The sequence below is a fragment of the Schistocerca gregaria genome, chromosome 4 (genome assembly GCF_023897955.1).
Source record: "Schistocerca gregaria isolate iqSchGreg1 chromosome 4, iqSchGreg1.2, whole genome shotgun sequence".
NCBI classification, from domain to species: Eukaryota; Metazoa; Arthropoda; class Insecta; order Orthoptera; family Acrididae; genus Schistocerca; species Schistocerca gregaria.
The window spans coordinates 153,624,646-153,651,996 of NC_064923.1; the positions used below are offsets into that span (position 1 = coordinate 153,624,646).

At 41.1% G+C, this 27,351-nt stretch overlaps 1 protein-coding gene across 2 annotated transcripts in view; it reads right to left on the minus strand.

Annotated features, from left to right (window-relative positions):
* Positions 1–27,351, minus strand: part of LOC126365912 (cytotoxic granule associated RNA binding protein TIA1-like) — a 1,308,360-nt gene that overhangs the window by 800,652 nt on the left and 480,357 nt on the right. For both annotated transcript variants that reach the window (XM_050008648.1, XM_050008649.1), the window contains exon 2: positions 14,521–14,608. In XM_050008648.1, the coding sequence (XP_049864605.1) occupies positions 14,521–14,608 (88 nt within the window). The remainder of the gene's footprint in view (positions 1–14,520; positions 14,609–27,351) is intronic.

The following is a 27,351-nucleotide window of genomic DNA, read 5'->3' on the forward strand; positions in this document are numbered from 1 at the left end:
TGTTGCTTCTTCCAGTAGGGTTTCAAAAATGGCTCTGAGCACTATGGGACTTAACATCTATGGTCATCAGTCCCCTAGAACTTAGAATTACTTAAACCTAACTAACCTAAGGACAGCACACAACACCCAGTCATCACGAGGCAGAGAAAACGCCTGACCCCGCCGGGAACGTAGGGTTTCGTTAAGGAAAACTGTTGTGTAGTAACACCACAAAAAAGCACCACAGAACCTCGAAGAACCGAAGAATCGGATGCGGACTGCCATAAGATTAGTGGCGATAGCCGAGTGTTGGAGATATTCGAGTATCGATGTGATATTGTTTGTGACGCTGGTGGAGGACATGTTGAACATATGTAATCTAAAACTGAGAGATTCGTGAATACAAGTCCCAAGTTTCATAGTTTCACGTCTTTTGCAGTTCTTTATTTTCAGAAATATATGTATGTTCGAAATACGTACATTCTGTTTGAAACATCGTGTATTTTACACAATATGGCAATATCTTTGCTGTATCCTGGGTGTGAAGATCGTATATCGCAGCACCGAAACCGATTGCATATAAATGAAGCCAATTAATACAGCAGATTGTGTTATCGTTGCTATCTGCAATACACAATGAACAGCTATTTCCCACTATCCACCAGAAAATGGATGTACGAAGATGGCCTCCTTACGGTATCTTTCAGTGAACGCTAGAGAGTGACGGAGATTATTATCGAGCTTTCCGGCAAAATCGAGCGTGAAAAGTTGGAAAAGCGGCGTGGCCCGGCGGCGTGCGGTTGGCCGCGCCACCCGCGCTCCATTGTTGTCTCAACGTGGGAAGTCAATTTCCTGATGGCGCCATTGTAAACCGGCGAGCGCGTTTGACGCGAATCGCCAAGATAAATAGCCCCGTTCAAGAACAAAAGCGCAGCCGCCATTAGGTGCCTGTATTTCTGTTTACAGGATCGGTGATAAATGTGTCTGATCTGTGCATTCAAGTCAGAAAACTTTGTTACTCGCGTCTCCGTGCCCTAATTCCGCCGATGCAGGGGAGGCGCTGCACAATCTAGAAAATTAGTTTTCCCTCCGATGAGTGCTAAATTTACACCTAAAAGTAGGTGATCCACAATAACCCCGTGGAATCTATGTCGAAGCTGGAGAGCGTTGAATAACGATTGTCGCCATATCATAAGTGCCAAATCGTGATATGAGACAAGCCATAAACACTGGTACAGTATCATCTGTAAACAGTTTACACGTACGACGAGTACGAACAAACAATGGGCTATCAGCAAAGAATTTACCAGAAATATATTTTATCGCTGCGACTTAAAATTGGGTTACTGTAAAAGCCCTATATGCCAATACGTTACGAGGTAGAGAGTTCTCCAAACTAATAGCTAAAGAACGTGGAAGAGAATCCATACGAAGAATGGCTGAGCAAACCATGATCGACCAGCAGTAACTTCTCCATCAGTCAACAAAGTCATATCGCATACGAAATGTAACTTCAAATGGATACCACGTCCTGTAACAAACAAAGAACCGTATCTTTTTAGATAAAATTACCAAATATGCAGCAACCAGTCGCAAAATCATGTTTTATTTATTGACTTTTGAAGGCCTCTGCTTAAGACAGTATTGCAACTCAGGGCACATATTGGTTGAGAGCACCGATGATGGCTGTTAATCAGTTGAAATCGATTTGCAAAAGTGAATAAATAAAACGTGATTTTGTGATTGGTTGCTGCATATTTGGTAATTTTGTGGTTTACGGACATTGCACGACTTGGGAACCACAGGGAGCCTACCATTCATTCTTTTTAGACAGTTTACACATGCGAGCACGAACATACATGCGTTATTAACGTTTCTTTAATTTAGCTATTAACAGATTCTTTCCACTTTATTCTTCTTCCTCAATTTTAGTTTCAGGCTGTTTCTTAACTACTGAGATTCCCATTCCTCAGAATTTAAGGATCCTGATTTAAATAGGTCTCTCTGTAATTTTGCTGGTAAAATAAATTGGTTTTTAGGGAAAATATTTGGAGATTGCATATTGTACATCACCCCCATCTTCAAATAGGTACTTAGAACATGTTGTGGCGATTGGAATAAATGGAAGTCTGATGGCGCAATATCGGGCGAGTGTAAACGGTTAGGCAGTGCCTCCCACCCAAATTCATTAATTTTTCCAGTTTCGTGTTGCTCAGTGTGGTTTTGCATTATCATTCTGCGGATAAACACTTTTTCTGTTGACATTCGCTGACCACTTTACGAATAAAAATTGATTTACTCGACCCAATTGTTCACAGTAAATGTCTGCATTCAAATTTTATCAAGGCTTCAGCACTTCAAAACGAATGACTCCACAAATACTCCACCAAACACCAAGAAATTTTTTTTGGTGTAAGCCTAGCTTCGTGATGATTAATTTTGAGAGAACCAATGCCTTTTGTGTTTTTGATTGTCATAAAGAACCCATTACTCATCTCCTTCGATCAAGCGATCAAAACAGGCTTCTGTAGTGTGTACTGCAGAACCAATAAGTTGCAAATGGTGGATCCGTTAGTTTGGTTTGTCCTTACCTATTTGCTGCAAAAGTACTTGGATGGACGACCAAGGCTGGTTAAGAGTGTTTAACAGTTCGTCGATCGTCTGACACAAATTTGCTTCCACTAACGCCCTTAACATGTTATGGTGTCGATGCCACATCAGTGCCTACGTTTATTACATTTTTGTCGCTATGTTTTAATGCACATTACGGGAAGATTTTGTTACGGGAGGCTAGCGAGTAGGTGTGATCACAGGGCGGACTCATCGAACGACGCGCCGCATGGAAACATAGGGTGTGATCGGTCGGGCGGGCAACAGCACTATCGTACGAAGCAGAGAGAGATACAGTGGGGATTCACTTATCAAGCTTGGTGCCAAGAGGGGAATCCCATATTATTTATATTTACTTTTTGGATGTTAATATGCAGCCCCAATCGTACTAATGACTTTATTTGCACTGTGAACTTGTTAACAACAATTTCCGTATCGCTCAATTCATGAGGTAATGCTACTTACAAATTTTAGTTACTGTTGATGATTATTGATGGAAAGGATGGGCCAGTCACAAGCTCCAAACTGTTAAGATGGCTCACTATGCAGTCTACGAGCGGTTTTAGAGGTGGTAACACACGAGATAGTGCGAGAAGTGCAGCTCCGCATAAAGACGGCATTAATTGTTAAAGTTGCCTCGGAAAAATAGTTTTTCTATCTGACGTGGATTATAAGATTGTGATTTTTTCGGAGCTCGGGAACTAATGATTAATGACTGACAATCTTGTTATGAATGTTAGCAACAGACTGTCTCTAGAAATCGTTTTACTAATTTCCACATTTTACGGTTTTCATTATGCTTAAGCATTTAAACCTACCCGTTTACCATGTCATTATGCACTTTTTATTGCACAAGGGTTAGAGCTCTCGACCGACAGAGTGGAAACCAATTGGGGCAATGTCTCTAAGACTGGCTGCAATTCATTTAGGAGAAAAGGGGCCAGTGGGACCGGACGTACTTTCTGATGCAAATCACACATAACTTCACTGTGCGTCAACGCGTACATATTTTGGCAGACGATGTTTCCAACATTTGTTCCCTTGTCTTCTACACTATGGTAGCGTTGCAGGCGAACGGTTCTAGGCGCTTTAGTCCCGAACCGCGCGACTGCTACGGTCGCAGGTTCGAATCCTGCCTCGGGAATGGAAGTGTGTGATGTCCTTAGATTAGTGAGGTTTAAGTAGTTCTAAGGGACTGATGACCCATAGTGCTCAGAGCCATTTGACCCATTGTAGTGTTTCAATGTCATTGTCTAAAGTTGTCGTTTTGTTATACCCCCTTATCCATAGGTGTCGGAAAGATCAAAATTACCCGATTTGAACTTAAAAAACAATCTTCGGCGTTTACAACCGTCTAATGCACTTGAATAAAAAAGGGAAACGGTTGTGGTAGCAGCTGCTGCCTTACTACCCTTGTGAAACTCGGAAACCATACAGGGCCGGATATGTACCTGTTTCGGTTTTTGGCAGCTCGCTACACCTTAAGTTGAAAAAAAAAAAAAAATCAATATTTACGAGTAAGCAAGTCACTCTAACCTTAAAAGAGTGTTTGGCACGACGTTGAAGGACACAATGATCCGTTAAATGATACGAATATCGACGTGCGCGGAAACGACATTACGTTTCTGTCCTAATACCATGGGAGTTAACATGTGGTGTGTCAACATACGTTCTGTTATCCCGTACCTTCTTCAAATTAGTGCTTTGCACGTATTCCGTTTCCCGCTAATTCTGCGGATAAATTCAGTCATCTCGTCAGTATATTTGTGGTATTATAAGTGACTTTTTTTAAAATTCTGGTTAAGCTGTACCTGTGTTAAAGACAGAGCATACTCAGGTAACTGCGTTAATTTGCAGTAACAACAGGGAATACGAGCGCACGGGCCCGCTTAAGAGTGCCGTGAGGCTCCCGGCGGTCCGGTATCTCGCGGAAATTCCCCCGTTTGCAGACAGACGCTGGTATTGGAAAGAACAGCATCAGCTGATCGATGGCCGTACGGTCCGGCGAAGGCAGCGGAGGCTTGAAGAGGATGGAGCAGCGGCGCGGGCGAGGCAAGGTGGCCCGGGCAAGCCTGGGACCCAGGTGACGAGTAGCCGTTATACGTCCGGCGGATTAGCTGGACAAATGTTGACAGTGGACCCGGGATCTGGACCATCCATCTGGCCGGCGCTAGCGAGCAGCCGAGCGGCGCGGAAGCGGCGGCGGGCGTCCGTGGCGGAGAACTCGTAGCGCCCGGATGCGCTGTCTGTTAGCGCGGCCCCACTTCACCTGCGACGCGACAGTCTAAGCGGGCGCAGGGAAGAGCCAAGACACAAAAGGTTGTCATCAAGGTGACGGAATACCTACGACTTCATATCTCCTGTTGTTTGTTGTTGTTGTCTTCAGTCCTGAGACTGGTTTGATGCAGCTCTCCATGCTACTCTATCCTGTGCAAGCTGCTTCATCTCCCAGTACCTACTACAACCTACATCCTTCTGAATCTGCTTAGTGTACTCATCTCTCGGTCTCCCTCTACGATTTTTACCCTCCACGCTGCCCTCCAATGCTAAATTTGTGATCCCTTGATGCCTCAAAACATGTCCTACCAACCGATCCCTTCTTCTAGTCTAGTTGTGCCACAAACTTCTCTTCTCTCCAATCCTATTCAATACCTCCTCATTAGTTATGTGATCCTAAACTTCTAAAATAACTGCCTCAAATGACAGTAAACGACTGTTCAAGTCTGATGGTCGATCTGTTAATCTGGAGACATACCATTGTAAGTAGGCTGTTTAGGTTTTTATGTTGGTAACACCACGTAGCGCTCTGCATTAAAATCACTGACTGTGCTGTGTGCAGTCTCTGGTTGGCATTGTTGAAATAATCGCTATTGTAGTGCTGGGCAGTTGTATGCGAACAGAGCGTAGCGTTGCGCAGTTGGAGGTAAGCCGCCAGCAGTGGTGAATGTGGGGAGAGAGATGGCAGAAAAGAGCGGACGATCTGGACGTGTGTCCGCCAGAAAGAGTAATTTTGTAATACTAGATATCATGAACTGATATATATTTTATGACTTTTGAACACTATTAAGGTAAATACATTGTTTGTTCTCTATCAAAATTTTTCGTTTGCTAACTATGCCTATCAGTAGTTAGCGCCTTCAGTAGTTAGAATCTTTTATTTAGCTGACAGTAGTGGCGCTCGCTGTTTTGCGGTAGTTCGAGTAATTAAGATTTTTGTGAGGTAAGTGATTCATGAAAGGTAGAGGTTATTGTTAGTCAGGGACATTCTTTTGTAGGGATTTTGGGAAGTCAGATTGCGTTGCGCTAAAAATATTGTCTGTCAGTTTAGTGTTGAACAGAATAAGTAAAGAGAGTAATGTCTAAGTACGTTCAGTTTGGCTCAGCTGTTTGAAATTCAAATAACGTAGAGGTTTATCAGCAAAGTAATTCATTAATTTTTCTATGGGGACGTTACAATATTTCTGGCTTTGCAGGCATCATATTCATCTACAAAAAGCTCCTCTTAGAACAGTAGAGAAGCCAGCAGTGGGAAGATGACGTAATGTGGTGTGAGGTATCGGTGACAGATGGTTTGTTCAGTACGGGTATTGTGTGGTCCTCCTCCTCCGCGATTGGCTGCTGCTTTGGGAAGTTGCTCGCCAAAATGACAATCTTTTATTTTTAATATGAGAAGCCCTAAACAGTTTATTTACGTGCATTTCACTTACGAGGCGTATCCCGGAAGTAAGATCCAATCGGTAGTGAAAAGGAAAACACAGAGAAAATCAAAAGCGTTTTATTTGCAATAGTTAGCCACACCTTCCAGCAGCGTCTCTCTACACAGACGCCGCTCCGTTTGAGACATCTGTCGTAGCTTTGTACCAACTTTCCAATACCCTCGTGACAGAAGGCAGCCCCCTACACTTTTCGCCGATTCTCTACGCTGATCTGCAGTTCGTTGTCTGTGCCAAAGAGGTTGACTTCATAGAGAGCGGTTCATGTCAGGAGAGGTGAAAATCAGTGGGAGCAAAGTCCGGGATGCGTGGAGGGCGATCAAACACTTGTCATCGGAAACGCTACAGGGGCGTACTCATAGCCTCTGCAGTATGCGGCCGAGAACTGTCATAGGACCTAGAAAATGAGTTTCAAATGCAAAATGGTGCAAAATACTAGAAATGCTCAGGAAAATAGGTGTAAACTATAGGGAAAGACCGTCAATATACAATACTCGCAAACACGGCAATGCTTCACATTGCTAAATATGTATTGGAATTGCATACCCACACTAATATACTCCTTCTCTTTGTCCATCTCCTCCACCTGCCCCATCTCTCTGTCCATCACGCTCTCTCCATTATCCCCTCCCCCTCTCTCCCTCCATCATATCTATCCATTTCTCTCTGTCCATCGCTTCCTTACCCCTCTCCCTGTCCTTCCATCCCTCTATGTCAGTTTCTTCCCTCCTCCTCTCTCCATCTCCTGATCCTCACTGTCTCTGACCTTCGTGTCTCGGTCCTTGATGCTGAGAACGAAACCTTGATTGGGAAATGAAGTCGGTTGAAATGAGTGAATAAAACAATGGTACATGGGGGATGAGAGACTGGATCTGTGAGGATAATAGCTATAATGGCAGTATTTAATATAGCTTTAATCTGTGGACTTGTAGAATTATTAAATGTCGGACAATTCATATTAGGCAGCAAAACTTTAATCAAAAAGTAATTATCCAAAGAATACTTTACAGTGTTTCTTCTACAACCGACCGTGAGGAAGAAAATAAACCAGTACATTATTGTGTTTACAATTTTTGTTTAAAATTATGTATGGGTACAAAGAATATATATGTCGGAGAAACAATTCGTCTAAGCTATCTTAATAGATATAATATACAGATATAAGTAACATATTGCCATGAAGTCGTAAGCAAGGTAGCTGTATGTGTTACTTCAGGCTAACTAATTTGTTGTCATTTTTAAGTATTTCCAAAAACTATATCCGATTTACGTTGATTGTGAGTGGTAGTGTAACTGTGATAATTACGGCTTCATTAGGCTTGGATTCAGTGATAGTTTAGTCAAGTAGATTTAGAAGAGGTACTCTGTGGTATAATGGTGATGGAATGCACTTTTAAAGATACATTATAGGGTCACAATAATTCTCGGTGCTATTTCCAAGAGTGCTCTGCAATGAGTATTCACGCAATTTTAGATGCGGTTGAAATTTATCTGTATTAGTTCCACAATGAACAAAACATCAATTTGAACATAAATCCGTATGTAAGGTAAATTCATATTATTTCTTGTACATATGTGAATTGACGTCGTTATGTATGTACGTCAACGGGAAAAGCTCCCATATTACGTTAACTTAAATTCTAATTTCTCAGTTGGGTAATTTCAATAATAGATAGTAGCACTTTTCTAAACGGCAGTTGTTAGAACTCTTCAGCATCAACTATGTACTTCTTATCGTACACTTTTACTGCGCAATACACATCGGAAACTTATTATATGTGACTTGAGAAAACGTATCTGAAACATAGTTACCTAGAGTCATGAAAAATACTAGTCGCATTTCTTAATTAACACAAACTATTTTGGTATGTGAAAATATTTTTCGTTCTTGTAAATCACATTTCGACAAGTTTCAAACAACTCAGAGCTAGTATTTTCTGTATCAAGCATTCTACTTTTGCAGCTGTTTTAACTTGACACTTTGTTGACTTTAGATCTGGCGAAAATGACTGTTTTTGTAAATTTTTCCATACCGGGGACAGCAGCTATAAGGTGGACCCTTATGTAAACCATTTCAGCGGGATTCGTGGCAGCAAGTACTCCCCATGTTATTTATCAACTTTCTAACCATTAGATAGTGATTAAAATCTTCCATTGCAGAAGCACAAAATGATTTCGTATCTAATGGATAATCTTATAAATGAGAAGGTGTCTTAGAGACTTTACAAGGATTAAGGTGCGTCACAAAATTCCTAGTATAAAAGTCCCTCTCACAATGCAAGCAGGAATAATGGCTTGAGAAACCAGCCAGTGAAAGAATATGTGACAAAATGAAGAAAAAGAATAAAAACTTTGAGGTGATCGTAGTAGAATGCTGTGTAAAATCCGCGTTTATATCTGGGTTAATGTATAGAGAGAATTGTGTCGAACATGGTACTCCAATATTCGAGTGCCATCCAAAACATTTGGTGGTTAAGAACTCTGTCAAAACGCTGAAATGTGTCAGAAGAAATTGATTAACATAAAAATGTACATTCATATAACATACTGTAATTCTACCGGTTTCGCTTACATTCAAGTTACACGGATAATGGTAATTCACACGCAGAAACTTTTTATAATATTATATCTGTTAGTAAGGTTTACCATTAAGAGTCGGACAACATGAATGGTTTAAATATCAGTGGTTGTAGTATAACTACAATATTTCTTGTATTATAGCTTTATTGTTAATGTACAGCGTTATACTTAATCCATGATATATTCTGTTATGTGCCAATGTTTGCATTTTGTTTAATGAATCTGCATTTGACCAATTTACGATGCCAAGAACGAATGGAAGAATTTATGAAGGAGAAGAAATACGCTGCGTGGATAAGTACGTTGAGCCAATTTATCTGAAAACTTAGAGCGCCTTATGAAGATACTTATTGCGACAGGTCTTTGAAAAGAAGAGCGAAAATGTTACAGTACAAAGTACAGGTATTGAAATAAACTCATTACAAATTTTATTGCGTCAGACTGCTTCTGCGAAAGATGTGCCGCTGTGAAACACCGTGTAAGCGAATATGCTAGAGCTAGGTTGGTTTGTTGTTTAAAGGGGGTAAAGCTAGAGCTACGCATACGGAATAAAGCGCTCAAAATAAATTATGTACTTAACTCCAGAGATGTGGGCTATTTTGGTTGACGCAGTTGGAACTAAAGCGCTCAAAATAAATTATGTGCTCAACTCCAGCCTTTGTTCCATGTATCGTTTACAATGAATAACGAGAAATAAAATCATCATTTTATCTCATCTTCTGGAGACCTAAATATTCATCGTCACTCATAGATGTTACGTGCTGTAAACAGGTGTTCATTGTCATGTTCTTCTTGCACTCGCAGCTACGGAAGATGTTTTCAGTCGGTCTGAAGTAATGAAACCGTTGGGGGTCGTCAAATTCCTTTCTCGCAGTGCAACAGGTATGAAATAAAAATAGTAATGAGAATGAAGTTACGACTATGCCCAAATATTATACAAATACCCAGAATGTATGAAAAACAATGACTTCAGTTTGCTTCTGAAAGAAAACGCTAACTGTTAACGTGGAACAGTCTCTGTTTCTGATTTCATCCTAAAAGAAAATTCCCAACTAAGCAGAAGCTGAAGAACTGATTAACACGTTAGTTTACTCAACTTACTGTTTTTTTGATTTAGGAGATCTTCGGGATAAAACGTTGTGACATAAGAGGAGCTGTCCTATTGCGTCTGAAGCGCGACAGAAATGTGCTTTACTATATTTGGCAAAGAAACACATTAGTAAATTTTGTCACTGATACAATGGAAGCAATATTTGCTTGAGTAACCTTTTAAAAGAAAAGTCTGGTAGGGTAGAAATAAATTAAGAGCACTTTATATATGTGAGATACCTTATATTATATTATCTAGAATAAGATATCTACGCAGCTATGTTACTTTTCACTTGCGAAGAAAAAGATGGCACTAAATTTTAATATCGGAAATGATCTTTTATCACTGTCACCCGCCGTCGAGACATTTATTCTTGCTTCCAGTTTAGATTGTTCCTACTCGCAATAAGACAATTTCTTTCTATTATAGAGTCTATCTGGAAATGTAGATATTGTTCCATCACACTCGATAATATATCAAACACACGTGCTGTACAACAGAACTTAATACACAGATTTTAAGTATTTCCCGAAGGACCCAATGCGTAAAATATCTCGTGAATAATGTTTTAATTGGATTTATTGAATTCTGTTGTGCAGAGGGTGCTTAAGCGTCATCTACAATGGGATGGAACATCATATTTATGTCCACGTACATACAGTGACTGAAGTGCTTCTAATGTCTGCTGAAGAGTCTCAATAGTCGAAGCTAGGAGTAGTAACACAGATTTTTGTATGCGAATGCGATATTTCTATTCCACGTTGGAGATTGTGATTTGATGTCTGTACAGAATTACAACCGTAGATCAGAAAGAAATGTCTCGTGAATCATAAAAAATTTAGCAACCAACGTACAAAAGCGAAGTTATCCTCTACATAACACAACCGTTCAACAAGTCACCATGCATTTGTACACATTTGTACCATCCTTGAACTGCGGCATTGACATTAGTCTGGAAAAATCTAGCTGATTTAACGTCATCCAAGTCATTGAATCTGTATCCACGTAGGCTGTGTTTCATGGATCCAAGCAGGAATAAGTCAGACGGAGCCAAATGAGGACTGTAGGTTGCGTGGGGCACCAACTACCAGACAATTTTGCAGTCGCTTGGGTTTTGAGAAATGAAGTGCGAGGGCGTGCATTATTGTCTCCTTAAGTTTCTTAAGAGTGGTTACATTGGTTTGGCTATTGATTGCGCGCTCAACCGCATCTGCCTTCTCGAATCACTTCATCTGCACATCCTCGAATGGCGTCAGTGACATACCATAGTTCTTCACCCAACACTGCAGATTGCTCAAGTCAATTACAGCGTTCCCGTGAACATTAAAAATTTTATGATACAGGGCGCGTTACTTTCTGAAGAACGCACCTACACTCGTTGCTATCGATGTGATTCTCAGAAAAATGGCAGGTTACCCACTCCACATAGTCAAGACACTTGCACACGGAGTACGGGAGAGTTTCAGTCAGCTAGAGACTTTGTCTGAGATACTACAGACCGTAGAAACTTCAGTACGACTTTAATGGCAAGTTAACAGCTGAATATTTACTCACACTGACGTTTCATATTTGCATTATTTTTCATTGAAAATAATCAGATGACTCACATTAACATGACAAATATTGGCGGAGATAGATAATTTACGAGGAAAATCCGACCTGTGCGGTCAATAGAGAAACTTTTAGTTTGTAGTCATCAGGCATTGTAGCTCGGTGCTCGATGATGTGAATGCCTAAGTAGTTATCGAACGAGCCGGGCATATTTTTCAAGCTGAAAGCAATCTAAGTGTAAATTTGTAGATATGATCATAATGATTTTCAACAAATGGCAGTGATGCTAGGTACAACAGCTGCTCTGCTCGATATTATAATCAGAAATCGCATTCATAAAATTGACACATGACTTTTAGAAAACGCTCTTTGTAAATAATATTACTCTGTGTAATTTTCGTTTACTGTAGTAGCCAGTATAATCTGCAAAATAATAGCTACTTTATGAGCCAATAAATAATAGCACTCCCTACAATAATACAAGTAAACTGTCGCTGAAGATTTCCTTACTGGAAATCTGAAGCTCTGTACCAAGAGCTCTGTGTTCCATAGTCTATGGGAAGCTTGTATGTTACGTCGTAACTATTTAGGGTAATATGCCAGATCATCTCTGAATTGACTGACCATGGACCACAAATAATTACTACATCACTAAAAACAGATATTCCGATGATGAAATTAAAACTCAAAAGGTCAAAAGCACTTTAAATTGCCTCTCCCTGTACGAGGCAGGCAGGTTATTCGTTGTTGTTCGCTACAGAATAAAATTATGAAATACTTCGTTTCACGTCGGAAATCTAGCAAAGAATAACAGCAGCAAATAAATCGCTATGTTCGTTAGCGAACAAGATTATGTACTCTCTGATGTTGAAATTACCGACTTATTTCACGATATACGAGTACTCTAACTTTACTGGCCCCTACGTGGCATTGATTTTACCATATCGACACACTTAGGGCACGAAAAGTAGTACTGTCCCGGAAAATACTTGTGTGCCGTAAGATATGCAACCCAGACTACGCCATCTGCAACTGGGGTGGAAAATGTAAGCTGGATTGCCTACCTTAAAGTGCGTGAAATATTTTCCAGAGAAGTTATAATTTGTGCACCCTGTAAGTTCCTTATTTCAGTTAACAAATAAATAAGATCGCTTCCTTTTGTCTTAAGGACTTTGAACATTATTCTAGAGACATTAGTCGCGATCTGCATGATCACACAGACTTTCGCTGTTGAACTTAGCTAACCATTCCCGACCTACAGCGAAGAAATACGGAGAACCATAGAGTGCAGACTGTTAGGATTTGCTATAGACCTTCCCTATGCAACTTCACGTAAGAGACAACGCTGTTAACATATTCAAATGCAGCAGTGTATCGCGGGAGCAAGAAGATTCGATAGTCTCTTTTCGAATAGATCGGCGTTTCTCATGGGTGGGCTATCATGTGGTATGCGGGGGGAGGAGGTTCGGTTTTGGTCCATAGAAATTTAGGAAGCGTTAACGGCCACCCGCTAATGTCCCGGGCGATAATCCCAAGGCCGCGATGTAGAAACATGTAAATTCAAAAATTACTGCATGTTTGTGTGTAAAGAAAAGAGAAAAAAGCGTTTAAAATTACTTACAACCAAGATTAGTCTGCTTATAAGTGTAGCTTTAACCCTTACAGCATTTTTATTGAGAGTACACAACACTTTCCTTATCGTGTATAAGATGCCTTTTTTTATGCCACTGGCTTTCCTTCGTACATCTGACGATGCACCCTATCTGACGCAAGTGCGCAGTAAACGAGTAGTACACGCGCAGTTCACAACTTCACCATTTAATGTTCCATTATACCTCTCCAGATCTTTCCGAATTTCTGTAATAAGAGATTCTTAGATTAAAACTGAGGCCATCGAATAATTATTTGAAGAAGGTGTTGTGATCAATGCTAGTTGCAAAACTTCTTGCTGTTCATTTATGGATAGTGCTTTTTTCCTAAAATTCGGCGGTGGGTTGGGAAAGGTTGAGAACCTTTGCAATACGCGATCCAAGCAATCGCTTCACGCTGACAGTGGTACAAAATTATTTTCTAGTAACGTCTCTAAGCTGTGCTTTACTAACTGCCGAAAACTAATTTTATTACCCGCGGCAGAAATAAGTCGCAATATCTGTTCCTTCAAAACGTTATACTACCAAACCTTGTAAAATATTTTCTTGAAATAAAATACGCTTCTCTTTAGCCGAAAGCCTAACGAATCCTGACAGAGTGAGTCGCACCTCTTCATTAGCAAATCATCAAATAATTACACCAGGAAAGTCTTATCGGGCGAGAAAAAGAGGCGTTTCAGGTTCTCAGCCCCGTGATTCGATTAACTGTTTCCGAGTATCGACACGCCGCTGCGTCTGACGCGTCAAATCCGTCCCCAAAATCTGCGGGATGTCCCTGTCAGCACCGTGTCCAATCAAAAGGACGAACGGGCCCGTGACGCACATCCGTCGCGCGACGGCCATTCACACTTGATGACGTGGCGCGTAGCGGCTCAGACCGCATAAATAGGTCGCTCTATCAGCAAATCAAGTGGCTCCGAGCGGCTAAATGGAGAGCCCGCCGGCTGTGCCAGGCGGCTAATTGAACGGAAAGAAGTTCAAAAGAGAACGGGGATTACAGATCTTCCGCCACTGTGTTCCGCTCGAGCCCAGAAACTGCCAACGCGAGTGTGGCAATTAATTACTAAACAGCTCAGGCGGTTGGTAGCGCAATCAGCGCGCGCATGCGCATCACCACCTCAATCCCCCCTCCCTCCCTTCCCCCCTCCACAACCGTCCAACACACCCCTCCACTCCCCGCGCCATCACTGTGCTTCCCGCGGATTGGTACTGCGGTCCTGTTCCGACCGTTCAATTAAGTATGCGCAACACGTAGTAACGGGAGCAGACTGGCATTACCTCTAATGATACATTATTCAAATTAAACCAGCATTTCAAAATAGCAGCTGCGCTCCATGGCGGTACTTACGAAATTTCACCGAAAGGGGCGAAGGCTTCTCTAAGCGTCTGTGTCTCTATTTCTGGACTCAGGTCGCCGACGAATATGTGGTAGTGCTCTGCAAACAAAGAAGAAAACACAAAAATCAGTCACTGAAAATGTTCTCAACAGATTAAATTTGCTTAGCAGATAAATGTCTCTCGTAATGGAAATAACTGTGCTTTAGCTGTCTCCTCTCTCCTTGCGTTTACTCCGTCGTATGGCTCGGTGCTTACCCAGCTCTCACAAATTTATTTTAACTTTGTGATCCGGTGCCAGATGACAGTCGCCATTTAAAGTATAGAAGGTGTGTGTACCATGTGCCTGGTAACTGTATAATTTTTTTCTGTTTATTATCGTATTTTAACTGTTTGTGTGTCGTATTTTATGAGGCGATGGTTGCGTACCATTTCAGTAGTTTCTTATATAAGCTTAGGAAACCTGATAAAACTCGCATTCCGGCTTGCCGGTAGAAGTGTATTAGTTACGGCGTGGATAAATCTGAATCACGATTGATGTCCACAATTCTGATCGTACAAACGGGAAAGTAATAAGCTGTTTAAGAAACGAAACTGTGGAACTGCTGAGGGGAAAAAAAAAAAATAAATAGCCGAGCGAACAGCTATATGGTGAATCGTTAATTATGGTGAGTGTCTGACATAAAGAATAGCATTAAATATCATCTCTTCTCCTGCCGTTAACTTGTTTTTGATTCACAGATTTCAACGATGTCCTCCAGAATTTTCCTCTGGACAACGCAACTATTCGGTCATTGTTTTAAACTTACTTCAAACTGTAAGACACGCCAAATGGCTAAAAATCAGTTGACATATGGTCAAATTACTTTGTTTAAACCTGTGCTTGAGCACTTTTCGCTGGAAAATAGCCCTTCAGCCGAAATCATGGTCGTGTTGATTGAAAATAAAGCTAGTAGTCAAAGGCAATGACCGACAGCTGTCAAGAATGTTCTGAATTTGAAGATGTGGAGTCGTTCAACTGTATAACGTACGTTTATATTACAACCACTCATCAAGTAAGCAAATATTGAAATTATCTGTGCATCATTTGCTGGTAGCATTGTAAATAAGGCATTACATAAATCGCATTAGATTTGGGGAAAATCATGATAAAATTTATCACTGTACGAAAGTGAAGCGTAGTGTCTAATATAAAAATACGTTAAAGCGAGAAAATCTAGAAGTTCGTTTTATGGAGAATGACCGCAATGCCTTCAAAAACCATATGCGAGATTTTAATACTCTCTCGCTCACACAAAACATGAAAAGGACCTTTTCATAGGAAATTTAATGATTTAATGTAGTTAGGGTTTGTGCTGGTATATATTTTCGCTGGAGACCACAATTTTTAGGTTATTAAAAACAATGCGTTGAAGCAGACGATCATTCGTTTTTCCTGAATAATTCGAAAACTACGCGCGCTAGCGAAAACGCGTCTCACTACAAAATTTAAGTACATTAAATTTACTACACAAGGACCCTGTTCATTTTTTCTGTAAGGTTATAATTTCCGCGTAGTGAGCGACAGAATATGAAAATCATGCAAGTGATATTTTAGGCGCTGCGGCACGTGTAACATCAGTATGTAACGTCAGCTTAATAAAAAAAAAATGGCTCTGAGCACTATGGGACTTAACATCTGAGGTTATCAGTCCCCTAGAACTTAGAACTACTTAAAACTAACGACATCACATACATCCATGCCCGAGGCAGGATTCGAACCTGCGACCGTAGCGATCGCGCGGTTCCAGACTGTAGCGCCTAGAACCGGTCGGCCAGCTTAATTACCCTGTATAAACGGTCTAGTGGACAATGTAGGAAACTCCAATCTCTCCGCTGACGTTGCAACTCTAGAAAACCGTAGCGGAGCGCAGGAAGACCTGTGGAGGATCCATGAATCGTGCAGAGATTCGCAATTCGTCCTGAAGGTGAATAAATGTAACACATTACGTCGAAACACTTCATTAACGTTCGACTACTTTATTTGCGGCGAGGTACTGGTGACAACATCAATCACGTCTAGAGCAACTTAAACTTGTATGAACACGGGAAGCTGATTGAAGGAAGAGCAGAGGACAGACAAAAATTCATTGGAAGAATCGTAACGAAGCGTAATTCATCCACGAAAGATATGGACTAGCAAATTTAGGATGTTCTTCAGTATCGGTCATCAGTGAAGGCTAATAAAAGATGCAGGGAAGACGTCAAAGAATAGCGAAAGTTTCGTGGCGGTATCGTCTAGTCCAGCGGTTCTCAAACTGGGGCAAATTACTCCCTGAGGGGTAAAACGAAATTTTCTGAGGGGCCAAATTTTTCGACAGATCATCAGTTCATTACTATTATCACAATTTCGTAAGACTTTGATGCTGATTACATACGTTATCCATTATTAATGCGGTGAAGGTTAGAGGTTACTCACATAGCCCACCCATTACAAACAAATGTTGTACTTTGTCCTGAAAGTCGCTGGCGATAAAGGTGAGACATATAAGTAACAAAGAACTAAATATCTCAAGAAAATGTCTTGTCCAGTTTTAGATAGCACCTGCGATAGTCCAGAAATTGCCTCTTCAAAATGGTTCAAATGGCTTTGAGCACTATGGGACTTAACATCTGAGGGCATCAGTCCCCAAGAACTTAGAACTACTTAAACCTAACTAACCTAAGGGCATCACACACATCCATGCCCGAGGCAGGATTCGAACCTGCGACCGTAGCGGTCACGCGGTTCCAGACTGAAGCGCCTAGAACCGCTCGGCCACAGCGGTCAAATTGCCTCACCACTCGCGTCGAACAGAGAAATGAATTAATTGATAGCCTGGTACTATGGTAGGAGTAATGCACAGGAAGCGTGTTTCGTAACACGTGTATACTCTCAATGTGGGTAGCTAGACTGCATTCTAGAGGAGTTGTGGATAGCACTTGCGATGTACAAAATTCCAAATTTCTCATTCATTTTAATACACACACACACACACACACACACACACACACACACACACACACACACCAACCCACCCGCCCACACCCACCCACCCACACACCCACCCACCCACCCACCCACCCACACACACACACACACACACCCACACACACACACACACACACACACACGACGCACACACATACAAACTAAATATCATTCACCTTTCATCGCACACACACACAAACTAAATATTATTCACCTTTCATCATTTTAAAAACAAAAGTATGCTAAGAAAAGTATATAATGAGGGGGACAAAAGAAGCCAACGAGGGGGGGGGGGGGGGTGGATGAGGGAGATGCGGTAATGGGCTAAGAAATGTTAGGAGCGACTGGTCTAGCCGGTGCGAGAGTATGACAAGGATGGCTAAAAAATTCCAGTAGCAGAAATGAGAAAAGAGGTTTACTGTGGAGATATCTAAAGCTTATTGTGACGGTACTATCCTTCCTCTGCTGGAGTCACAGCTGACTGACTGACTATGCACGGGGCGCCGCAAAAGCTGGGGCGCTACGCAACCGGCTAGGGGCCATAGATGCGGTAAGCCCTCCTTGGATCAGCAGGAAACAAGCACCCACGCATCGCCTAGAGTGACGGAGGCGGCACGTGAAGAGTCTGTCACGTGCCGGGCCGCGCCGAGTCGGATCCGCCGTCTGGACTTGTCACCAACGAACTGTTTTGTGTCTTTACCGATTGCCTTCAGTTTCTGCGAAGGCAAACTTTGTATAACAAGACAACGCTCTTGTGTCTTGTGGCCGCATATTATTATTCGGTTGCTGATTTGTTTGCGAAGATGGTTATTCCTGTGTCAATCACGATCCGGAATTGATATAAATTCGCTTGATTTCCCAGTGAGCCAGCGCTCACGTAATTTGTGTAGCTGTGTTTAATTAGCTGCTTGCCAGTGGGCGTAAGTTTTATTCAGATCTGTGCTACTCGCTGTTGGTCATCATATAGCAGATTTACGTAAATTGACTATCGGATTGTTGGACAGAGGGTGACAATGTTAACGTTAGTTACTGTATATTTTGGCACACTTAGCTAATAATTATTAAGGTGTGACCAATCTGAGAGTTTTTGGTATTTTGTGATGGAGACACTAGTAGGCAGAAGTGACAGCGTGATGCTGATTGTTATAAGTACACGATTTGAGTTTGTTTCTGAGGTAGTTCAAGGACTCGTAACTCCTTTTAAAAATCATTAAAGAAATAAATCTGTCATTCTTGAAATAGTTATTCAACTACAACGTTCAGCAGCGAGAATAATTATTGGAGGTTATATTTTGTAACACCGTGCTGGTGTTTTAATTGTGGGTGGACCGTACCTTGTATTTCATTAAATGACTGATTTTATTGTGAACGAGAAATGGGAGCATACCTTTTGCGGGGTGGTCTTGTCCACTGGAATTTGTTGGTGTCTTTGGAATTTGTACACACTCCGAAAACCAGCAGCACCACTCCAAATCCTAGTTCCGCAACACTAACGTTCAAACAAGAGTCGGGCAATCAATTATTTCCCGCCACGTACGTGTCACGGAATGATAACGATGAGAAAATGTGAGAAATCAGACCTCATGCGGATGTTTACTCACATGCGTTTTCCCACAAATAACTCGCGAATCCAACAGGGAACAAGGGAAGTGGTAAAGGTATCTTAAGTACCCTCCGTCACACACCAGAAGGTGGCTTCTGGAGTATATGTATAGATGTAAAAGTTAATGTGGAAAGCAGTCTACTTAAAAATAGCCCACAGTACTTTATGTCTGAAAATTACCACTGAGCCCTTAGGAGAGTGAAACCGTTCCCTTTACTTCGTAGAAATTGGACTGGTTTGTCAGTCCACTGACTGTGATGTTGACGAATCATTGATCCCCAATTGGGTTTTATCAGAGACGCCTTGACATCGATAGTCTAAAATATCGATATTTTCAATACAGACATTAAATGAAAAATGTTTGGAGTGATGTAAAAGGCAACCTAGAAATACATGTAATATTACATTAGTTATTCAATCAATACGGAGTTATTAACTCTATATATTCCACAATTTTTGTCAAGAGTCTGAACAAATAACGTTTTAGAGGAAAATTTGTCCTTCAGTTTCCTGCGTTGTTGACACAGAGCGTATCCTACTCTTGAGATCGGTCTTTCACAGTGCGCTGATGATGGTAATGTTATAAAGCTTAAATACTTAGGTGTAGTTTTTTGCAGCTTTGGATACGTAATTATAATGATAGAGTTCCACACTTCTAATGGACCTTGATTAAGCTCTATAGTATCACTCAGACAATAAATAAGCAGCAATGAAAGGTCCGTATCTGGTGCAGTTTGGAAATAGTTCTTTTCTTATGTTATTTTACATAATCACTGCATAAATCAGAGTTGTTTTCTCTGTTTTCCCGTAACATATCAACGATTTGCATAAACTACTTGACACCACGAAAGCACGACCTGCTTGAACAATTAATGGCAGTAAGTCCACACATAGCTGCAACAATAGCCAATGTTGCTGACTCTGTTAGTTCAAATATTTGCTCCTCCCCTCCACTCTCCTGCCCCCCCCCCCCCCCAGCTATGTTCTGCAAATTGCAAATGTGTTGCACTGGAATCTTTGAGAGAAATATTAAAAAAAAATAGTTTAAATGGTGAAAGAGTTATGACAGTGGTAACAAGTGGCTTGGCGTTAATTGGTCAACATCGAAGGTCGATATTTTGTCTTTAACTCTGATGTTACGATGTTTCAAAGATTTCGTTCTTGTAACTCAAATAACGATTCTTAGCATCTTTTGTTATGTCAGTTCCTTTTCTATCTGTTCAGTACAAATTTTACAGTTTATTTGAAACTAGCTTCCCTTCAGTTAGAAATGTGAAATTTTAAACATAGATCAGATCTGGATGACATTGCAAGTAACTGTCTTCCACATAACTCCAATATGAATGAGGGAAGGATTGAATTTGCTACTAATACCTGACATATTCGCTGCCCTGCAGGACCGGCATGTTGCGTGGGTAGTATCAGAATATGTTGCAGGCTGTATGCTATACGACAGTTGGACAGGCACAGCTGAGCAGAGAGAAGCGTGGGTTGAGGGGGGGGGGGGGGGATAGAAACAGGATATGGATACAGCCTTCTTGTCTACCTGCTCGGTACAAATATTGCAGATGATTCTGTATTAACTTTCCGGCGAGCAAATGACTTGAAATTGTAAACACAGCTCAGTGCTGGATGATAATTCAATATTAACTTGCTTTCTCTTCTGCTGTTTAACGGAAGGTTCTTCGTTCAGCACTGTAATTTCTTGATGAGCTACAGACTTGAAACTTTTATCATAGCTCCGAAGTTGATGAAAAAACTGTCTTAACTCGCTTTCTTCTCTGGTATGTGGTGGAGGGTACTTTGTGTACCGCCGCCATTCCTGTCCCAGTCGTCGCTGATTCTCAGGAACAAGAAATGCTCGTAAGCTGTCATGTTACCTCGAATCACTCACGAACTTTTTGGTTGAAGCAGGTGAAGAGAAGCAGAAATAAAACCCGAAATTACGACGCATCTCTGTTGTAAATTCTTCTTTGAAATCCATTGAACAATTTCACACACACAAGACTAAGAAACAGGAAATCATTATTTGCATAAGAAACAATTTTTAGTATACCGTGTTTCTAAATTGGAGTAAAATGTCTATTAGATTATGTCCTATCCCCATAAAGATTCCTAACCCCATACAGAAGGGTCTGAAGATTTGTAACTGCGAATCTTCGGTAGCTACAAAAACACAGTCAAGTTTAGAACTAAATGCAAGGGTCATGAGCAATACACAACTGGTGCATGCATAATTCCCATTCTTAATATTACATTACTTACTGAATGATGCGAAAAGTAGTTGATGTCCTTAACTGCATGGTTTCGTTTCAAATCTTAAAAGCATTTCCATACCCTATTTTACCAGTATTCCCTCATTTTCTCCCCATGAAGTCTCATCCTTTCTCCTGCTCATGTTGTTCCCGATTTTTTATTTCTTCTGCTTTGAAAGCCTTTCAAACTAAGTGTTTTGTATTTAAAACGGTTTCTTTGTGCTGTTTCTGATCCTTTGGTGCTGTTTCTTTCAAGATCTTTTCTTACTTCTGTAATCCATGCTATTGTCGATTTCTTCCAGAAATATAGGGGTATTTATTTTGTTAGTCTATTTCCATCCATTCGGTAGAGATGTCCAAGAAAGGTTAATCTTTGTTTGGCCATTACTTTAGATATTTTCTCTATATTTTTGTAGATCTCCTCATTCCTTCTCATTTTCCAACCATCTGCAATTTTCATTGCACCCATTATTTTTCTAATAATCCTTCTTTCCAGTACCTCTAGTTTATCCATCTTATAGTTCATCGTTAGGCATTAAGATCCATATAAACATTCTGGTCGTACCACTGTGGTGTAGTGTTTTAGTTTTGTTTTTCTAGATATACATTTCTTGTTGTAAATATTTTTGGTCAAACCATATGCTCTTTCCATTTTGTTAATTCTTACATCTATTTCAGATTTTTCTGAACATGCAATTATGTTAAACTTTTTCTCCAATTTAAAAAGTGCTCCATTAAAAGTTCATTTTTGTTTAAATCATTATTGAATTCCCAAACTGGAAACTGAAATATCTGTGCCTACACACCAACACACTACGTAAATCGCGATGATTATCGAATATCCCTAGTCCACTATGGCTTCCCAGGAGCAGGTGTGCTGCTGCAGTCAGTAGGATAATGAGAGCGGAAAGAATGGCATAGTGAGACGAGTGAACAAAAACGATAAGGAAGAAAAGGGTGTGGAGAGCTTTCTGAAACAAGCGGAAGGTTGCGGTCGGCAGCTAGGTGGAGCCACCGGACGAGAGGCGATTCCTGGGAGTGAGGGCAGGTGGGAGGGGGTGGGGGTGGGGGTGGTGAGGGGAGGTAGGGCTCGAGCCAGCGAGGACCCGGCCAGGTGCCGCCCACGACCGCCCACAATGCCCTCAAAGGAAACACGCGCCACAATGCTCCGACCGCCAGATTGCGGCCTCCTTTTCAATTCGCGCGTCTACGTCTGCGTCCGCGTCGCTGCCGTCCCACGTGAACCTGTGGGGAGCTGCTGGGATGGAATTAAGCCTCCGCCGTCTGTGCGATCCCCTCAGGAACCGGGGAGAGGCGAAATAAAAGGAGAAGGGCCCCCTGCCGCTTGTGTTCTGGCTCCCGCACAAATGACGCTTTCCCGGCAATTCGTTGGCGGTCGAATTTTCCGCGAGGCTTTGTTGCGCCGCTGTCGAGACTTAAAAACAATTCTTACTAGAAAGGACTCGACATCAATGCTCTGAACTCGCGGTGCTTGTGTGTGAAAATTCCCTGGCGTGAGCGAATGGCTGTCACTGTGTGCACAGTCGCACCTTTAAAAATAATGGAAGGCGTCGACTAGAGTTATCTACTTAAGTCTGTATGATGTCACATATTCTAGTATTCGCGTATTACCATATGCCGGGTGATCAAAAAGTCAGTACAAATTTGGAAACTTATTAAATCACGGAATATTGTAGATAGAGAGGTAAAAATCGACACACATACTTGGAATGACATGGGGTTTTAATAGAAACAAAAAGAAAAAAAAAACAAATTTTACAAAATGTCCGACAGATGGCTGCTACCGTCAGAGGTACGCCGATATGTTACAGAATCGCATCATCCCCAGCCTGGCTGATAAACACCTGCTGGAACGTACGATGTTTGTGCAGGATGGCGCTCCACCTCATATTGCTAGACGCGTGAATGATCTCTTGGCCACGTTGTTTGGTGACGATTGTCTGCTCCACCTCCACTTCCGCCATACTTGGCCTCCCAGGTCCCGAGACCTAAGTCCGTGCGATTATTGGCTTCAGGGTTACCTGAAGTCGCAAGTGTATCGTGATCGACCGACATCTCTAGGGATGATGAAAGGCAACATCCGACGCCAATGCCTCATCATTAACTCCGGACATGCCTTACAGTGCTGTTCACAACATTATTCCTCGACTACAGCTATTGTTGAGGAATGATGGTGGACATATTGAGCATTTCCTGTAAAGAACATTGTCTTTGCTTTGTCGTACTTCGTTATGCTAATTATTGCTATTCTGATCAGATGAAGCGCCAACTGTCGGACAGTTTTTGAGCTTTTGTATTTTTTTGGTTCTAATAAAACCCCATGTCATTCCAAGCATGTGTGTCAATTTGTGAGTTTCAATTTACATTATCATGTGATTTATTCAGTTTTCAAATTTATACTGACTTTTTGATCACTCAGTACATTATTATACGACCATAGCTGTCACCAGGAAATCTGAGACCAGTTGCAGATTTCCAATCTGTAGGCTTACATGGGCAGCAAAAATGTGATTTTTAGCAACCGTCTTCACATAATAAATTTAAAATTCTGCGTAATCTACCCATTAAAAGGTGCAATTTTCTCTTTAAGAGAATATCTAAGTCAGGTATTAAAGTTAAGATTGTGTGCATGTCTTGAGCAGCATAACTCAAGGCGCGCAAATTATCAGCACAGTATTCATATAGTATTTGTAATTGAAACACTTTTAACAAATTTTACACATAATTTCTAACCTTCGTGTCACTGGTCGTTTAAGTACAATGCGGACGACACAGTATGTAGCCAAATTCGCGGATAATAAACGTTCTTATCTACCGGCAGAATCTACGTGATCAACATCCGCTGATCCAACGATAACTATCTACCTAGTGAATAGTGTCAAAAACACAAAGTAAGGTCAAACACAGTGTAGACGACTGCTTTCTACTTCAGTGAAAAGCCACCAACTTTACCAGACAATTTTAAAACCCAAAATAGTAACATAATATGGAGTCCAACAGTTTGGCATGTGGGGGCAATTCTGGACCAGCACTTTTTTTTTAAATAAACACGTGGAATGGAATCGCTGGAAAGAGCAAAGACAAAGTAAGAATGACAACGAATATCCGACTATACAGGATATCTCAGGAGAAAGGTCAGCATTCATGCATATGACAGGAACAATCATTGAAAGCAAAAACTTCCAGTAAACATTGGCTCTAAAATGGATATCTTAAGAGTCATGAACAGTTCTCCGTCTTAGATACAGTGGAACAAACCTCTTCTAATGCAAGCTCTTTGCTTTCCATATTCTGGGAGGAGGTAGTACGCGCTAAAACAAGAAAAAATTGTCGAGTAAATATGGGCTATAAGATGAGTGTATCAAGGGCTGTGAAAGTTTCCTAACTAGAATAGATGTGTTTCACAGTAGTGAAGTTGAAGAAGTGCTCATATTTCATAAGGTATGCATATTAGAGCCAATGTCTGCAAGAATAACTTTCCTCTTGGACACCCTGTATAAGGGTTCAGTGAAACCTAAATTATCATTTGAGGCCTAATGACTACAGTTGAAGTCCTTGAAATGCAACTAATGCTTTCAATGAGTTTTTAAAGGGAACAAGTATTAGGCTCTCGCAGGGCTTTGTTGGACATAACAATACAGAAACGGTCAACAGCTCTACACAACACGATCTACCAGATACGTAGCACTGTTAGACAACTGGATCAAATAGGAACAACAAATCCACGCCCCTGCCATCACTGGCATAGAGTTCCAAAGACTTAAGCTCAAACAGTGTGAATAGAATCTTCTAGATCAATACGATCAAAGATAGGCTAATGAACACTCCCTGTGGGTCTTCCAATTCTCCAATAAATAAATTGCCACCAAACCGTCACCTTACACGTAGACAAGAATTGAAGTTTGCCCGAAGGTGATGGGAGTTCAAGATACGAAAAAAAGGTAAATTAGTCGGGCGTCAAAATATCGTGGAGAAAAGTGGAATCAATACCTCGGTTGAACAACCGAAGGCATACCATTAGAAGTGTGCCATGATCATATTGGTCAAAACTGAAGAAACTCCTATAAACATATGTCAGCAAACTAATACTTGTTAAGATATTTACCATTGCTCCCTGTTACAGCCAACTGCCTGATGACACCATAGCAGGTGCACAGTTTCGTTACCACTACTTACACATCATTTAGCTCTCCTTCCCAAAGAACTCGTGCAGACTCCTAGTGTTCGTAGTCGGTTACATACGAGAGACTGAGAGTCCTCGAATAGATACAGATCGTCAATGAATGTAAAATACAACAATGTATTTAAATGTTCGCGTAGTCAGAAATTTGATGAATGGAAGATCAGGTGAATGAATTGGTGATCCTACTGGACCATCTTCATTAGTCCATTTCTCGTTACACGTTTGTGTTAAGGTCAGTTATTAGCACCGCAGGAATTGAGCTTCGTGCCCTGCCAGTCGCAAATTGCTACCTTTGTCCTCATGCAAGAATGACGCTCTCCAGTAGCCAGAGTAATTTCTCGCGTAGTACTTGGTGATACACAACACCTGCTAATTTATCTGGTAAAGGGAGTGGCGATATGGGTCGGTCAGCCACAATTTCTGCCCTCAGTTGTGTTATGTCTGAAAACAGCACCAGTCAGAGGACTAATTACGGACGCAAGCACAACCAATGAGGAACGATCAATGATTGTCAACAGTAAGACAGGCACGCCATTGAACGTGCTGACCGTTCGTGGCACAAAGTAAGACGCCTTACACCTCAACAAATATTTGTTTCCGGATATATTGTAGTCTACTTTTTTTCTTACCATCTCCTGTAAGAATACCGGAAACATTTTTTAACATCCTTTTTATGTAAGAAGGGCCAGGTTGGCGATAAATTTAAAATCAAAACTGGGCCATGCAGGGAGATTCCAAGCCACTAAAAAATATTCTCGACAGTTTTCCTCCTCCTCCTCCTCCTTCTTCTTCTTCTTCTGTAGCTCTACAGTTCATTTTGGACCTTGGCATCTTCAGCAGTTCTTATTACAAACCAATGCTCGATCTTTTCATGCCCCATTCTCCACCATGGATTTCCTTATAATAGCCGTTTAGCAACTTAATATTTCACCGGTGCCACATGCCCATCTCAGTCTCGTTTATTTCATTATTCTTCTGATACCTGGATCTGTAAATACAATGTACAGCTCATGACTGTATACAACTCCTTCTCCATTTTCCTCTTCCACAGTTTAGACCAACCATTCATCGAAGAACATTTCCCCCAAAGAGATCTAGAGTTTCAGTACCTTTTAATTTTAATGGTCAAGTTCCTGCATAAGTTAACACTGGTCTTCAAGAGTGGTGTATAAATAATTTGGTGATCCGAATTAAGAGTCTCGATTAAAATAGGTTTTAAAATGGAAAATAGGTTCTTTTGCTTGCTATTAATTTCTGTTTCATTTCACAAAAGATCTATTTTGCGTGGGTGGCTATCGATCCAAGGTATTTAAACTGATCAACTCTCAAAGGTATAATTGCTCAAAATTATTACGTGATTGTAAATTGTGCTAGATGATGTTTTCAGACCTTTGAACTACGAAGTCGAAGAAGAAGGAGTATGTGTCGACGGAAAATAATTCGACCGCTCCAGTTTTACTGTTGACACTTTACTACTGATTCAATCGAGTAACGAATGGCAGAACCAAATGCAGAAAGACTGAAAGTAGCACTGAAGGTCAGTCCTATTAACATCGGAATATTCAACAGATCTGAAATGGAGCTACAACCAATGTAAGAAATGCAGTGGACATAATTCAGTTATAGAAGTAACCATGAAATGTGCCACTTGCGGTACTGGGAAACAGAGGAATAACTTTACTAAGAGGACCATACTAAGATCTGGTCTTCTCCGTCACTTCGTTTTATATTGTCATTCGATTCAAGAAACTTAACAAAGTAGTATGAAGTTG